The following is a 14,375-nucleotide window of genomic DNA, read 5'->3' as shown; positions in this document are numbered from 1 at the left end:
CTGAATAATTTAAGAAATGTCCACGGGGCATTATTCTCGGGGTGTTGTATTTGTCCGTCTTACACTCTGTGTGTTTGTGTGTGTGTGTCGGTGGGTGGTGTAGATTGTTGCATACTTGGGGCGCTGGCAGCGGAATCTGAATCTGAAATTTTAATTGTTGGCCATTTTCCTTAAGTGTCTGGCAATCATTTGTAATAATTCATGCGATTCTTAATGAGGGAAACGAGATTGCAGAAATGTTTTCGTTTTCGATTTCGATTTACACAGTTTTATTTATTGAAAAATACGTTTTGGTTTCATTTCTTCGTCGTAAATAGGTTTGCATTTCGCGGTTTTTGGGGTTGTGGAGGGGGACGGGGAAGGGGTTTAGACATATGCATTTTATGATATGATTTCCATTTATGGATTTTCGTATTCGACTAGCTCATAATACTCGTCGTACACACACAAAGATATACCCATATACATACATATATTTATGTTTATATTTATATTTAAATTTATGTACTATAACTTGGTTTTTAGACCCTGTCTAAGGGTCTCGTAGTTGAACTCTAAAAATACAATATGCTCTCTCGTGAGTTTGCTTCAATGTTTGGGGTTTCATTTAGCGACAACACAGTCTAAAAGTAATTTATGTTTGTTTTCTTTGGTTTTTGCCAACGTCTCTCATTGTTTTGCCAGATTGGGGTTTAATTCATTTTCATTAGGGCGACAAGCCCAACCCTGGGTCCGCCCCAGCGTCAATCTTCATTATCCAACAGGGCCAGAGCCTGAGCCTGAGCCAGCCGATTGTCCATCCATTCTTGCGTCGCCGCTGGACGCCACCGTAAGTAAGCCTCTCCGTCTACGTAGCATTGGGGCACGGCCCCATCCGGAGGAGACTAATTTAAATTTAGTTTACCTCTGTCAATGCCACTGTCTGCCCTCCAGCCACCCACCATCACAGTCGCCTCAGGGGCTTGGCTGCTTTTTGTCCGTGGCACGCCCTACAACAGCCTCTCCAGATCCTCGCTCTCCGCATCGCTGATGAAGGAGTCGGTGTCTGTGAAGTAATCATCGTCGCATCGATTGCGTCGACAGCAGACGCGTCGTCCCATCTCCTCATCGCTCCAGTGCTCGAACTCCTCCTTGTGGTGCTCCAGCAGCATTAGCGAGGGAAACAAACTGTCGCAGCCACTGCAACTGTGGAGCAGATACAAAGCCGTGCAAAACAAGAGAACGAAAAGTGAGAACGTCAGCGTCATCGTTAGCTGGCTTAATTAAGTGCATTTCCCCTTACCCAAAGTGACGTTTCTTCTGCTGGTGCGATGCAAGTTGACGGTGACAATGGAAAGCCCGGTCGCACACGTTGCAGGTAAGCGACTCATCTGAAAGTGGAAGGGATTGAAATTGACTCTCTCTCTGTGCACTCTCTCTACTCTGGCTCATCGGTTGGCCATTATGCCACACGGACCCAGCACTCACCGTAGTCATCGTCATCGTCAGCCATGGCCAGGGCATGCAGTCGACTTATTGTGTTTTCGTTAATCTCCTTCGATGTGGATGTGCCCCCAGCAGCAGCAGCGGCCAGCTCCTTTGATGTTTTTCCTTTGGCGTGGCACAGCCCCAGCTCGCACAGGGCGCTCTCCACCACAAAGTTGCCCTGACAATCGGCGTCCGTGCAAGCTAAAAGTGACAGACTGCCATTCCCATTCCCATTCGCGTTGACATTGACGTTGGCATTGGCTTCACCTGGTGGCTCTCCATTGCCATTGTTGGCATGGCTGCTGCAGCCGGCACTGGAGTTTCCTCCAAGCATTTCAAAGTCGTCTAGCTCATCGAACGGATCATCGATTTTGTGGCCCATTGACACGACATCGTCGGCCTCGGCACTGAGTCGTCCGTATGCCTTCCGTGGGGGACGCTTCACATATTTGTCTGCCATAAAATAAGGGGAGAAAATTCATGACTGGAGGATATTGATAAAACTTGCCGTGTCTCCTCTTAAATTGTCTACTTTTCTGCGCCACTTTCTTTGTCTTTGCCACATATGGGGAATTGGGAAATGCTCCTCAATGCAGCTGACAATTTATGGAGGCCTTTGTGTGGCCTTCGCTTGTCACTGGAACAAAAATGTTTCTCCTTTGCCCCATTCATTCTCTGCCTGCCTTTCCTCGAAAGCCGTGAAGTGATAAAATGCGATTTATTGTGGGTATTGTGTGTGATTGGAGGGGAAAGTACCGTAAATAGTTTCCTGACTCTAGAATACTATAAACCTTTCATTTACGGCCCAAAAATTAATGGCACGAGTGTGTTGGATTTTTATGACCAGTTGGCCATTCGAGGTCTCATTAGCAGCTCATTATGTGGGCTTGACTCGCTGCTGCTTGGCATTGCAATCGGGTTCAACAATGCGTATACGTGACGACACGAAATTCCCATTTCTTGGTAAAGCCCAATTGTGTTTAAGTAAACCAAAGCACAAGTGTTTAAATAGTTGTAAAGAATCGAAATCTACTTTGAGAATGGTTCCTAATGAGAAACCGAACGAATATAAACTCCACGGCGAATCCTTTGCAAACATCGTTTAGTGGTTCGCTTGTTGTCCGTTCCAGTTGTGTTTGCTCCCCGACCAAGGAGCGAGCACGAATATTAAAAGTGTGACCAGCAGAAACCCAAACAAAAAAGACCGCATGGACGCGGTTGGGATGCAGAGAGGCAAGGATGGAGATGGCGCTGAGTGAAACTCAATTTTATCGTCAAATTGTGCACTACCATCCCATCCCGAATCCCACCAGAGTCGGGGTGCCAAAACGTATGTTGCAGACCTTAAAAGCAATGTTTACCGCGCTGTCTGGTCTGGGACGGAGTGTGTGTTTGCGATGAAAATTTATGACACAAAATGCGAGTGAACGGAACAGAACGGAACGGAAGAGGACGCCTTAAAGTTTAGCAAGAAAATCCACAGTGGACTGTAATCTCGCCGAGATAAAAGTTTCTCTCGATTTTGCTTTAGAATTACAGCACAAATTATTACAAATGATGCCGCCCGCCGGCAACAAAATATAAATCATGGCCCAAACAACAGACAGGGGGGCCAGCGTTATTAATACGCCAGATAAATGCCTAATAATTCTTCTCCTGCTGAGACCCAAGATACATATTTACAGAGAACAAGAAAATGCCAACCATAATTTATAATATGTTCTTGTTGTTGTTGTTGCTATCATTTCGGTTGTCTGGGAGACGAGCACCCAGAGCTAATGATGCCTGCAGCCAAAGAGAGAGCGCCAATGAACAGGGAAAGCCAACACAGCGAGAGCTTCAAGAGCCGTAGACTTGCATCCCCGGAAGATCTTTCATTCCTATGAGAATGGCAATGACTATATGATCTTGTCCGCTTTGCATAGTTAACTTCTTTTTTCTGTTCATTGCAAATATTTGCTCAATATCGTAACACCCTCTGCAAGAGTATAAAATTACAAAAAAACAAAGTAAACATTTTGCTGTAACCACAGCTAATTGGATACACATAGATATGCAAACACACGCAGGCACACACACACACATACTAATTGCCGTTGCTTGTTTTACAATTTCGCTCGCTTCTCCTTCTCCTCTCGCCTCGCCTCGCAGCAGTTTTCACAAATTGAATGGACAAACGCATTATTATCAATGACAAATGGCTGTCATAATTATCGGTTAATGCTGCTGCCATATGTTGCTCCAGCATTTGCATAACAGATTTACAAGTTTCATTCACCCCCACCCTGTCCTGTCTCCTTCTGCTCATGTTGAGGATGTGTGAGGACAATTTACATTGTATGTTGACAAAAGCTTAAGGGCGCGTCTGCCGCCCTACATGTTGTTGGCATTTGTTCAACTTGGTAAATGTAATTTTTCTGATTAAATTTCCCATTTGGCGAAAGCGTTCGAAAAAATAACAATTTGTGCATTGCCATTAATGGCGCAAAATGTTGGCGGACTTGTAAAGTGAATAATGGCCATTTTGAATGTGCGGAAAGGTTAACAATTATTGGAAACGAAATTTTTAAAAATACTTTAATTTAATTTGAAATCAGTGAATTTCTTTGACGAAGTAAATGGTTTCAGTAATTTCTTCAGGGAATAGTAATAGTTTACTTCACGGCTCTGCTCTATAGAGCTGTAAATAATATTCAGCCGAAGCCTTTAAGGTAGAGCTTTGAGCATACGGCACAGCTGCCTTTGGGGAGATTTCAACAAGCAATCAGCAGGGCTTCGAATGGATTTAACAGCAACTCAGCTAATCCGCTTTTAAAATCCTTTAACTAATCGACTAATTAATTGAAAAACTAAAACAAATGCAGTCTGGCTAAAATTATGGAAAGCAGATTGCCTGCCCCGAGCCAGGAATGTTGGTGAAACTATTTCAAATTGTGGCTAAAATTTTAATTGCCATTTGGCCGTGTTTGCTTTTAATTTGTTCCACGTGCACCAACAAATTGATATGCACAGACGAGTATGTGTATTGGCCGGATATACAAATTGAGAGATTTCTGGGCGCTATAAGCCGTGGGGGATTTTATGTTTGATCGGACACTGCGCAGACAATGCAGGAAAAATCGAACAAAGCAACAAAAATCAACCAAAAATGTGGATGACTTGCCTCCGGGATGCCTCTTTCTATCTACTCCCTATATCCTGTGTGGGTGTGAGATTTAGCGCCTAGACAATAGCATCTGGGGACCGAAAGCCCAAAGTGTTTTATTTTCCGACAGTCACATCCGTGCCACGTTTAGGTTCTGACACGTGCGGAGGCTCATTATTGCGTAGGTTTCTAGGATCTCCCCAATTTTATTTACTTTACTTTGGTGTTACCCCCACTTTTTGTGTTACCCCTAGATATTCTCTGGTGAAGCACCATTCGCTAGCGATAAAGGAAAACAATACGAGTGCGAGTGCCTGTGCCATATACTCGTACATATGTGCCAGGGTTCCACAAGTCATTTCGAGAATTTTAATTAACTTGTTCTGATAACGAGTCTGAGTTGGGCTTACGAATGGAAGCCGGGATTTAGCTGGAACATGATTTGCATTTAAAGCAAATACCTTTAAGGCTCTTAAACTTTCATTAAGAATTTGGCACGAGGCTCAATCTGAGCTGCAGATAATCTGATGACAACAAATGTACTTATATTTGCTGTTATTTTTTTCGTATTTCTCATGGATGAAATTTAAAGATGCCAACAAAATAATTGTCTGCCACTCCCGTGTACATAGTTCAGCCCCAGATCTTTTCCCTTTCTTTTACCCTTTTGCATAAACTTCCTCGATGAAACTTCCCTTAACAATCCTTTCTGGAGGCTGCACAAGAATCTGTTTATGCTTTCGAAAACTTGCATTCCATTGATAATTATTATAATCTTTGCATCCATCCAATCCAAAAGTTTGAGCCGCAATTATATTAATTACCGACGAAACCAATAATTGATTAATCATCCTAATTAATGGCGGACTCCTGCAGCAAACTAATTGCTGTCCATCAGCGATTTACCTTGTGTGCTGTTGCTGTGGTTACCTCCGTTCGAATTGTTCCTGGAGAAGCTGCAGTTGTTGTTGAGGGAGTTGAAGAAGTTGGCGGCGCCCGTGCGGCGTAGAATCCAAAACATTTTCAATATTTTTAGTGTTTTCTTTGATATGTGGCAACGCGGAGAAGTATGCTATGGACAATGCCGCACCGACGGCATTTCGCTGATAAGCGAAATATAGACACTGTGCTACCTCGGACACGATAAGCGACGACGACAACGACCAGGACGAGAACTCACGAGGAGCGATTGCCGAGCACTGCTGACGACCGTGTTGTGTCGATGTCTTCAGCCAACTGACGGGAACCCGCCTCGGGACTCGCATTTTATAGCTCTCTCTCTCTCCCACAGAGAAAGTGAGTGTTGAGAGAGAGTGAGAGTTTTCTGCTTTGGGCTCTCCCCGTAACGTAAGGCCTTACGTCGTGGACTGCTCACTTTGTGTCCCACCCGCCCCTTGGGGCTGGGTAAACGCTAAACTTGACCTTCGTCAACAGTTGCATGTTGTGGGTCTGCGTCCGCTGGCAGCTCATAATTTGTTTTGTTTAATATTTGATTACGTATGCGCCGTGTTGACATAACCCCCGTCACCGTAATACGCCCGATTGAAGCCAGCTGTCAGTCCGATCCGGAGCCTCTAAAATGCCTATCAATCATGCAAAACCGGAACCGGATACAACATAGTTGTCCCTCATTTCGCAGACAGACAGTGTTTAAAGTTTTATATGCATCTTATCGGGCTGCGCTGCTCAATTAGACGGTGACGGCGACGGCGACGGCGACGTCGGGTTCTGTGACTCTGTGGAAGCGGAAATGCCCCACGACACGCACCCGAACGCCATTCAACTTAACTGCTGGCAACACATGCATCCGCAGCAAAGTTTCCACTTTATGGTTAACGCTTTCCTACGCAAACAAAGCAGGAACGAAGGGTGCTGAAGATATCTAGACTCGAGGATACCTGGTACTCGCAAATGGTATTCAGCCGGAGCAGACCTCCCGGCCCAGGAAAAACTCTGATTGTCATCGGCATGGCATTTGTTTACCTTTACGTAGAGGTCTTTACGACTGTTTCCTCCCACCTTCTGTCAGTTGAACGTTGTACCCTTAGTCGGGCAAATTAAGGGGTATCCACCCACCTACTCTCGCACCATTAGCAGTCAAGTGCAAGTGCAGGAGGCGGAGCGCAACAACAGTTCATGCCCTGCGAAGTGTCGCCTCGCATTTGGCTTCGTCTCAATGCGTTTATTTGCTGCACGCGCTCTGTGCTCTTAAAGCGCTCTCAACTTTAATGCCGCTCGACAAATGTCTGGCCACATGCCACAGGAGCAGGAGCAGGACCAGGACCAGCCATAGCCATCAGCAGTGATTTGATGAGTCAGTTTCGGGTCAGCGCTTTTGTTCCTTGGCATTGTTCGAGGTAACACGATACTGATACCATAGAGAGTCCCTTTATAATGTTGTCCCACGTATGAGAGGGAGGGCGGAGGCCACCTTAGTGCGCATATTATAGTTGCAATGAATTATTTAATCGGAGAGTTGACGTTCAACAATTCAAATTGCCACAAATTGTGCTCTGAACTTTTGGCACTACCACCAGCAGCATTACAAATTCATTTGGTACGTGCCAAAGTCACAACGAATGAGTCCAAACGGATCCAAATGATTTGGCGTTTGAACTTTCGGATACTCGCATGTTACGCAAACTTTTGCCACATAAATTATGCACTATTAAACGCTCATGGGTTATGCATGGCCTTACCGAACATCATTGAAAACAACAAGCAACTGGCAGGACTAACAGGACTAGCAGTGCGACAGGACCACTCTGACAACAATTAGATACATTTCCATTCAGAATTCATGCAACGAGATACTTCTGCCAATTGATGTCAAATCAAACACTTGAACCTCACTATTTGGATTTCATCTTGGAATTTGAGTCTGCCACACGATTTGATTGTGGGTTAGAATTTCCCATTGTGACTCAAATGCCTCCAGTGAAGGGAAGAAATTAACACTTTTAATAGTTGTATTTATTCAATGTGCTCCTTGGAAAGTTGTCGACTTGAAAGCTATGTAAAGTTGACAAACTCGACCTCAATCAATATTGATGGGGGGAGGCATTCGGCTTGCTCTGACTACTTCAGCAACTTGGCATAGAATGTTCGGTGCTTGAACTTAATTCTCAGAACACAGCTGCAATTAATTTATGCAAAATGATTCAAGCGGCTGACCAGTTTTCCAATCACACTCACCCAATCAGAATAAACGATATTAAGTAGAGCGCCGCGCTGAGGAAGTTGAATCCTCCCGGGTGGCTGGCCAGGGAGCCCTTGTAGATGGCCGTGTACAGGGGTGCGGCCACTGCAGTCAAATTATGATGGATAGGGGAAACGTTTAATGGCAAAGTCACTCACCAAATGGTGCAAGCGATTGCACAATGTTGCCAATTGCAAAAAGTTTACCTGCAATCATTTGTAATCACAGTTTTCGAACTCACGCGGCATATCATACTCCATACTTTATCATACTCATACCCGTATCAGAAGCTGGCACTATATTGGACACTATGGTGCGACACATGGGGCCCTGAATAGAGCGAAATACTCCGAGAGCCACCGACAGATACAAGTGCCAGGATAGGAAGGCAAAGCCCTTGGCCAGGCTGCTGAGTATCTCCGAGACGAGAGAGAGCAGGGCCAACGCAACCACAGATAGACCGAATATCTGGAAGAAGAAGAGTCAATACCTAGGGGATTACTGGGCAAATCCTTTACCTTTTTTAAAATAAGAAAGCCAAGGAGCGCTCCTATCATGGGCACCGATTGACTGACTGTCTCGAAGATGGTGTACTCGCGCACAGTCATGTGAAACTGCTGACGCACATACAGATACATCACAGTCATCACGCCGTCTGCGGAGGGAGACAGCGTATCAATCATAGATGTAGTCAGTTGTAAGGGAAACACTTACCGCCGACAAAGATGGAGACAAAGCCAGCAAAAGTCACCAGCCAGATGATGGAGTGGGCATTATTCTCCCTCCGCTTGAAGCAAGTACTGAACATACCTCTGACGTGTTTTAGACTGAATAAACCAGGTGCACTCTCCTCCAGCTGGGAGGGTTTCTCAGCAAGCTTTTCAGACTTCTCGGATACATTCAGCTGCTGGTCAGAGATGGTGATGGTCACAGCCGCATCCTTTTGCCTCTCTGGTATATCCTCATCATCCTGCCGCATGCCCAAGCTCTCGGGCAGATACAACACTATGAAGAGTGTGGCCAAGACGATCATCAAGCAGGAGAGACTCTGCACGAAGGCCGCACTAGTGGCCGCATAGACAAAGCCGGAGAGCAGCGAGCCACTAGTGAGGGCCACAAAGAGAATCAGCTCCATGAACATCATTCTGTAAACAAGGACATAACACATTAGAAACCCTCTGGCCCTCTATTGCGGCAATGTGGTATCCACCTATAAGGCCTGGTTTTAACATCCGTTGTGTCCGATATGAAGCAGGAGGCGGCAACCGAGAACACGCACAGACCTCCAAGCATGGAGTGGGGCACCGCGGCCACAGTGTACCACCAGGGATTGACCATATAGTAGCTGGACATCCAGCAAATAATGGACGAAACCAGGGAAGAGGCTGAAAAGCCAATCATGGATACCATCAGCAGGGGCTTGCGTCCATAGTGATCCGACCAGGAGCCTATAAAGAGTCCACAGATTGCCGGTACAATGCTCTCGAAGAGGGTGCGGATCAGGAACATGTTGGCCACATACGATTGCAGCTCTGTTTCGATGGCCTATAACAATGAGCAAACTAATTGTATATCAATTCTTGGGTATTTCGCTCACTTGTGTCTCTGTGGAGGTGTTTTTGCTATCCAAGAGCTTGCAGTCCGTCTCGTTGTACTGAAAGATCACTGTACAGGTCTGGTAGATCAGCTGATTGCGCATGATTGTACCTGAGGTGGGGTTGAATTGTACTCAACGATCTGCTAAGCATAGTCATATGCAGCTCACCCGACAGCACATGCGAGAAGATGAGCATAAAGACAACCGGCTCTATGTAGAACATATTGAAGAGACGTCCCCATTGCAGACTCTTAAGTTGCGCCAGTGTGGCCTTCTGCACCATTTTTGCAAGGTTTATATTCAATTGAAATAGTCAGAATCACCCGCTTTCATTCACATTCATTGCCAAAGCCAAATTGCTGAATGTCAATCTGATAATTCTTTATGTAATTTGTTATTTTGTTATTTGTTCAACCTCCACCAAATATTTTTCCACACGTTTATTCAGATCACAACCAATTATTAATTATTGAGCTGGACTCCTCGCTTCGCTGGTTCCACGATTCACTCAGGCGACACGGAAGCAGCAACGGGAACGCGACAACTTGTGGCTCGATTTCGGTGGGATTTCAAACATGAAATGAGCAGCCATCCCGCCATTCGCACGTTTATATAGAAAGTTTCGCGAATCTGTTAGAATTTAGGCATTTTGTATGGGGGTTTTTTTAGTATCTCTACAATTTGCAAACGTGTATCTACTGTTAAGCACACAGATGGAGATGTTTGTAGTAATTTGTGTGTTGTAGTTCTGATTTTTCTGATATGTGATATGTGAGACTTGCCCAAAATAAGCTATGTGAAATCTAAGTACAAAACTTTCACAATTTTTAATACAGGGCTCTGCACTTAACCCTTTTATGATGAGGAAACTTTGCCGGTGCCACGGGGCACACGCCCACACACAAAATTGAGTAAAAGTGTTTTGTAGTCAGGCGGCGCCCAAACGAGCGCCCAACTTTGCTTGGGTAAATTACAGGCCAACACTTCTGGCAACTCGCTTCCCCCGCCGTTGCTTGTTTCGCGCTTTTTCCACTATTTTCCCCCCTTATTGCACAGCATGAAATATGCATAAAGATTTTAAGCTTCAACAAAAAAAAGGGAACAGTGCAGCCAAGAGCCTCGACGCACAGATACTGGGCAATAAAAAACCTTCTGACATTAGAAGTATATTTAAACACAAAACACAAAAATGGTTTGGCCCGATTTTATTCCCTGTATTGCCTGGGTTCTTAACGAGCATCGGATAATGACATATGCTTTGGCGAGACGGAAACGCTGTTGCTTACATTTACACAAGCACAATATACCCTTCAACTCTGTGAGTACTCTGTGTAAAAACGGAGAACAGTTTACCAAAATAATTTGATAATTATTTTTGAAGCTTGGTCTCTTTCAGCACAAAGTGGTGCTCGTTTGCTGGTTTTTATGAACTGCCTGGCATGGTTGCAATGCTCTCCAACAAAAGATAGACAGATAGAGTCGGAGATACAGAGGCACTGCAGCTTTGTTCTCCTTTTCGGAGCGCATCACGCATACACCGAGTATGCCGGGGCCATTGTTAACAAGCTAATTGTAAACTCTTCCGCTTGGCGTTTCGTTTTATTGTTGTTTTCCCGGACTCAAGCAGAACAAAAGAACAATATTAAAGTCCCGGACTGGCAGAAGGGCTGACTGGCTGACTGGCACGCTGGCAGTTGCGAATGCTCCAAAAGGAGGAGGAGGAGCTCTCTCGGCACATGCTAGGTTCATGCAACTATTGTCTTAGATGGCATTGCGCAACATGCAGCTGGAATACTGGAATGGGACTATGCGGCGACTGTTGGCGATGTGTGCGGTGCGGCCTTTGTGCTGTTGACACAGAACCCACGACAACGGCAACTTGTACAAACTCAGACGTAAATTAAAAATAAAAAATAAAAACAAAATGAGCGGCAAAGCAGCAGGGAAAAGAAGAGTAAAGAATATACCAGTAAAAACATAAAAGGCCAGAAAAATGAAGCGGACGAAAAGCAATTTCTTGAACGCAGCACGTGCAAAAATTCATTTCTGTTTGCCTTAATTATTCCAAGATGAAATGGCAAAAGGGACACAAGTATAGCACACAAAAATCTTCGACCTCCGGGCTCAACAATTGTCGGCAAGCTGTTGTTACACGAAACCTTTTCCGCCGGCACTTTTTGGGAAAAACTTAAACAAATAACATTTCTTTGAACGGGTAAACAGAGCCCGGCCCGTTTACAATCAGTATTCCATGCTGCTGCCGAGGGTTCTGTTATTGGATTAATTAGTAAAAGATTCGAATTGTGTGAAAAGTCCGTTGGTGGAACGGATGAAGTGCAAAAACAGCGTTAGTTTCCATTTTGGCTTTTCACTTGGTTTTTATTCTGCCAGGCACCTGTCTGTCTGATGATTTATGAATCTTCTGCTTAATAAATTTACTTTTCGCGGCACGATAATCACGACCTTGTTGGTAGACACTCCAAGACCTAGTGAAACTGGGCGCAGTTCCTGGGGAAGCTGCAGCACAGATAAGATCCGAAGCAAACAAAGATAAGAAGCGGCTGCAAGTGGTCTCAAAGGTGCTTATCTGTTGACTGAAAGATTTACAATTTAATTATACTATTTTCTGTGCATATTTGCACTGTACACAAAGAATAGTTTCAGCCCTTTAAAAATATAAATTTTCCATCAGTTCATTATCCACTTTAATGTTGTGTAAGCCCCACCCCGTTGGCAATGATTTTCATTTGCCTTTTTGCCAATTAAAATATTAAAAAATATTCTTTTGATGCGGCAACCTTTATTATGTCAAGTGTCCTTTACAATTAGGCCTGCAGGGGCTTAGCGGCCTTTAAGTTTTTGATCCGTTTTAAGCCGCCACAGCTGCTGGGCACTCGGTTGATAATAAATTTTCATTCCATCGATGCTCATTGCTGGATGGTCGATGGTTTTTAATTTGCCGCCAGTACCCAGAAGCATGTGGTTAAGGTTGGGGATGGACTCTTCATGCCACTTCTTTCTGCTGATTTTGGCACATTGTTGAACATTTCGAGTGCGAGCTTTGCGGCCAGTTTGCAGCCATAAAACTGGCAGCCCCATTTTGCGGTGGCATTAGTTTTTGGCAGTTTTAATTGCTTGGTCAGGGGCCGGGCCGTGCCGGCCTTTGGCAACTGTTACGAAGCCCTGGTTTTGGCGCTGCATTTCTGTATTTTGTGCACAGCCACAATACTATATCTGCCATTACTTAACTATAAATGACATATGGCTGTGGTGTAATTGCCATACAATTCAGAGCATTCATTGCTCAATCTCTTTGTCTAATCTGGATCTAATATACGTACTCTCTTTTATTCCAGATATAAAGTACCGCACACACACACACACAAGTGGAAATTCAATGTTGGTTTTTGTGCGAAATGTTTTTGACAAATTTCCGCACATCAAACAAATTTGTTATGAGTGTTTTCACAATTTTTGGCACATTACACACACGCCACAGAGGCCACAGCCAGCAACGCAACGCATCCCATGGCCCACTGTAGCCCATTAGTCAGAGCAAATGTAGTAGAAACATATGGGTTTCCCCGCTCTATTTGCGTACGGAGGGGCAGTGCATTATTCGGGGCCAAATTAATGAACTCGTGATGTAGACATGTCTCACTTGGATTACACACATCCTTCATGGCGCTGAAGTGGAGCTGGGGCTCTGGAGGAGTCGTGGCACATGATTCTTTGTTTCCTATTTGCATGTCTCGCTGCAATTTGCAGTTCCCTCGCTTGACTGGCATGGGATGTGCGATAAATATTTGATAAAGCACCTTTCTGCATCTCTTTGGTTCACTGACTCCACGGGGCGTCGCAAATTACGTTGAATTTCTCGCATTTATTTTCCATTTATGTGCTGAAAAAACTTCCATAATCATAACTCTGTCCTGGGCTTGCCATTGTTGCTGCTGCTCCACGCTGCCACCACGAATTTCCAAGCGTTTTCTATGCTCGTGCGAGCCACGAATGGAAAATCAATACATATTTATGAGTTCATGTTGTGGGTGCACGTACGAAATATCAGGCAGGGCAACACTTACGGCTATGGGGAATACCTTAGGAATATCTACTCGTGCCCGTCTGGATGCCTGGCCATTTGCACGTATCGATTCATAAAATATCTCCAGCACACTCGTAGGAATGCCGAAAGAGAATAATTGGTAATAGTTGCACATGTCCTTGCCGGCTATCCTTTCGGGTGTGCTTGGGAATGTACGAAAAAATTAGAATTCCAAAGGTGGAATTCCAGCAAGTGGGCACCAGAAAATGCACAAAAAGCAAACAAAAAAGATATTTGGATGCTTCAATCGAATTGAGGAAAGGAGGGATTGTGTCGCCATTGGGAACTTCAGAGAGACATTGCTCTAAATGAACTAATAAATAAAGTGTTTTGGTCTCCTTTATCCAATCGTTCTCTCTGTCTTCATTCACCTCCTAAGCCGCACAACTTGTTCTCTCTTCATTAATCGGCTATTCAAACAATTCATTATTTATCTACAATCAGTTTCCATATGCGCCATTAATGGGGTTCGCAGAGCTCTCGAACAGATAGTATATCCCCGAGTTCCTGTGAACTCGGTGGCTCCCCGGTGGTTGACGGTAAGCGGCTTAAGAGCTCCCACTTGTGAGTGCAATTTGCTGCAGCAAATGGATTTGGAATGGCCCCACGCAGCAGTTGCCACTAAGCCCGATCACGACGACAGCCAATGGCATTAAGAACAACTAATTTAAAATGTAATTTTGAAAAGGATGGGAGGCGGAAAAGACCATGTCTAAGGCGCCAAGGCTTTGATGGAAAACTTTCGGGGCAATGGCCAAATCCCAATTGAGCGTAGCTTCAATTTAAATTCACTTCATTCCACTCCGCATGATTTCGTTTAGTTTTCGAGTGAATGAAATCGAAATCAAAGCAAACATTTCAC

General features: G+C 44.6%; 2 protein-coding genes across 6 annotated transcripts; both read right to left on the bottom strand.

Moving 5' to 3' along the window:
• Positions 1-246: 246 nt before the first annotated feature.
• Positions 247-5,835, bottom strand: LOC111068650. Its single transcript, XM_022358299.2, has 4 exons — positions 5,519-5,835; positions 1,468-1,920; positions 1,283-1,370; positions 247-1,185 (listed from the first exon to the last, which is right to left on the bottom strand). Exons 1-4 carry the CDS (start codon positions 5,631-5,633, stop codon positions 990-992), a joined length of 852 nt encoding a protein of 283 aa, XP_022213991.2. The 5' UTR covers positions 5,634-5,835; the 3' UTR covers positions 247-989.
• A 1,737-nt stretch (positions 5,836-7,572) lies between these two features.
• On the bottom strand, positions 7,573-11,892 carry LOC111068537 (proton-coupled folate transporter). Of its 5 annotated transcripts, none has more exons than XM_022358088.2 (10): positions 11,804-11,892; positions 9,577-9,788; positions 9,409-9,518; positions 9,022-9,356; positions 8,526-8,956; positions 8,330-8,466; positions 8,090-8,279; positions 7,970-8,017; positions 7,808-7,916; positions 7,573-7,748 (listed from the first exon to the last, which is right to left on the bottom strand). In XM_022358088.2, the coding sequence occupies exons 2-10, from the start codon at positions 9,689-9,691 to the stop codon at positions 7,691-7,693; spliced, it is 1,533 nt and encodes a 510-aa protein (XP_022213780.2). In that variant the 5' UTR covers positions 9,692-9,788; positions 11,804-11,892; the 3' UTR covers positions 7,573-7,690. The 5 variants fall into 5 exon arrangements, with proteins under 5 accessions (XP_022213780.2, XP_022213790.2, XP_022213763.2 ...); XM_022358098.2 differs by having other exon boundaries at positions 9,577-9,779; positions 11,804-11,889; XM_022358071.2 differs by having other exon boundaries at positions 9,577-10,038; positions 11,804-11,884.
• Between the last annotated feature and the right edge of the window lie 2,483 nt (positions 11,893-14,375).

This window comes from Drosophila obscura, unplaced genomic scaffold, assembly GCF_018151105.1.
Source record: "Drosophila obscura isolate BZ-5 IFL unplaced genomic scaffold, ASM1815110v1 contig_150, whole genome shotgun sequence".
Classification (NCBI taxonomy): domain Eukaryota; kingdom Metazoa; phylum Arthropoda; class Insecta; order Diptera; family Drosophilidae; genus Drosophila; species Drosophila obscura.
Note: the sequence above shows the minus strand (reverse complement) of the source record. Positions and strands in the feature narration are given on the sequence as shown.

Bases quoted from the DNA above. Each gene is read 5' to 3' on its own strand.
- LOC111068650 (XM_022358299.2), bottom strand. From the start codon at position 5,633: ATGTTTTGGATTCTACGCCGCACGGGCGCCGCCAACTTCTTCAACTCC. The intron at 1,921-5,518 runs GTAAATCGCTGA...ATTTTATGGCAG, and splicing joins CCACAGCAACAGCACACAAG to ACAAATATGTGAAGCGTCCC. The intron at 1,371-1,467 runs GTGAGTGCTGGG...TTCCACTTTCAG, and splicing joins TGACGATGACGATGACTACG to ATGAGTCGCTTACCTGCAAC.
- LOC111068537 (XM_022358088.2), bottom strand. From the start codon at position 9,691: ATGGTGCAGAAGGCCACACTGGCGCAACTTAAGAGTCTGCAATGGGGA. The intron at 8,467-8,525 runs GTAAGTGTTTCC...CTCCCTCCGCAG, and splicing joins TGTCTCCATCTTTGTCGGCG to ACGGCGTGATGACTGTGATG. The intron at 7,917-7,969 runs GTGAGTGACTTT...ATTTGACTGCAG, and splicing joins GCAATCGCTTGCACCATTTG to TGGCCGCACCCCTGTACACG.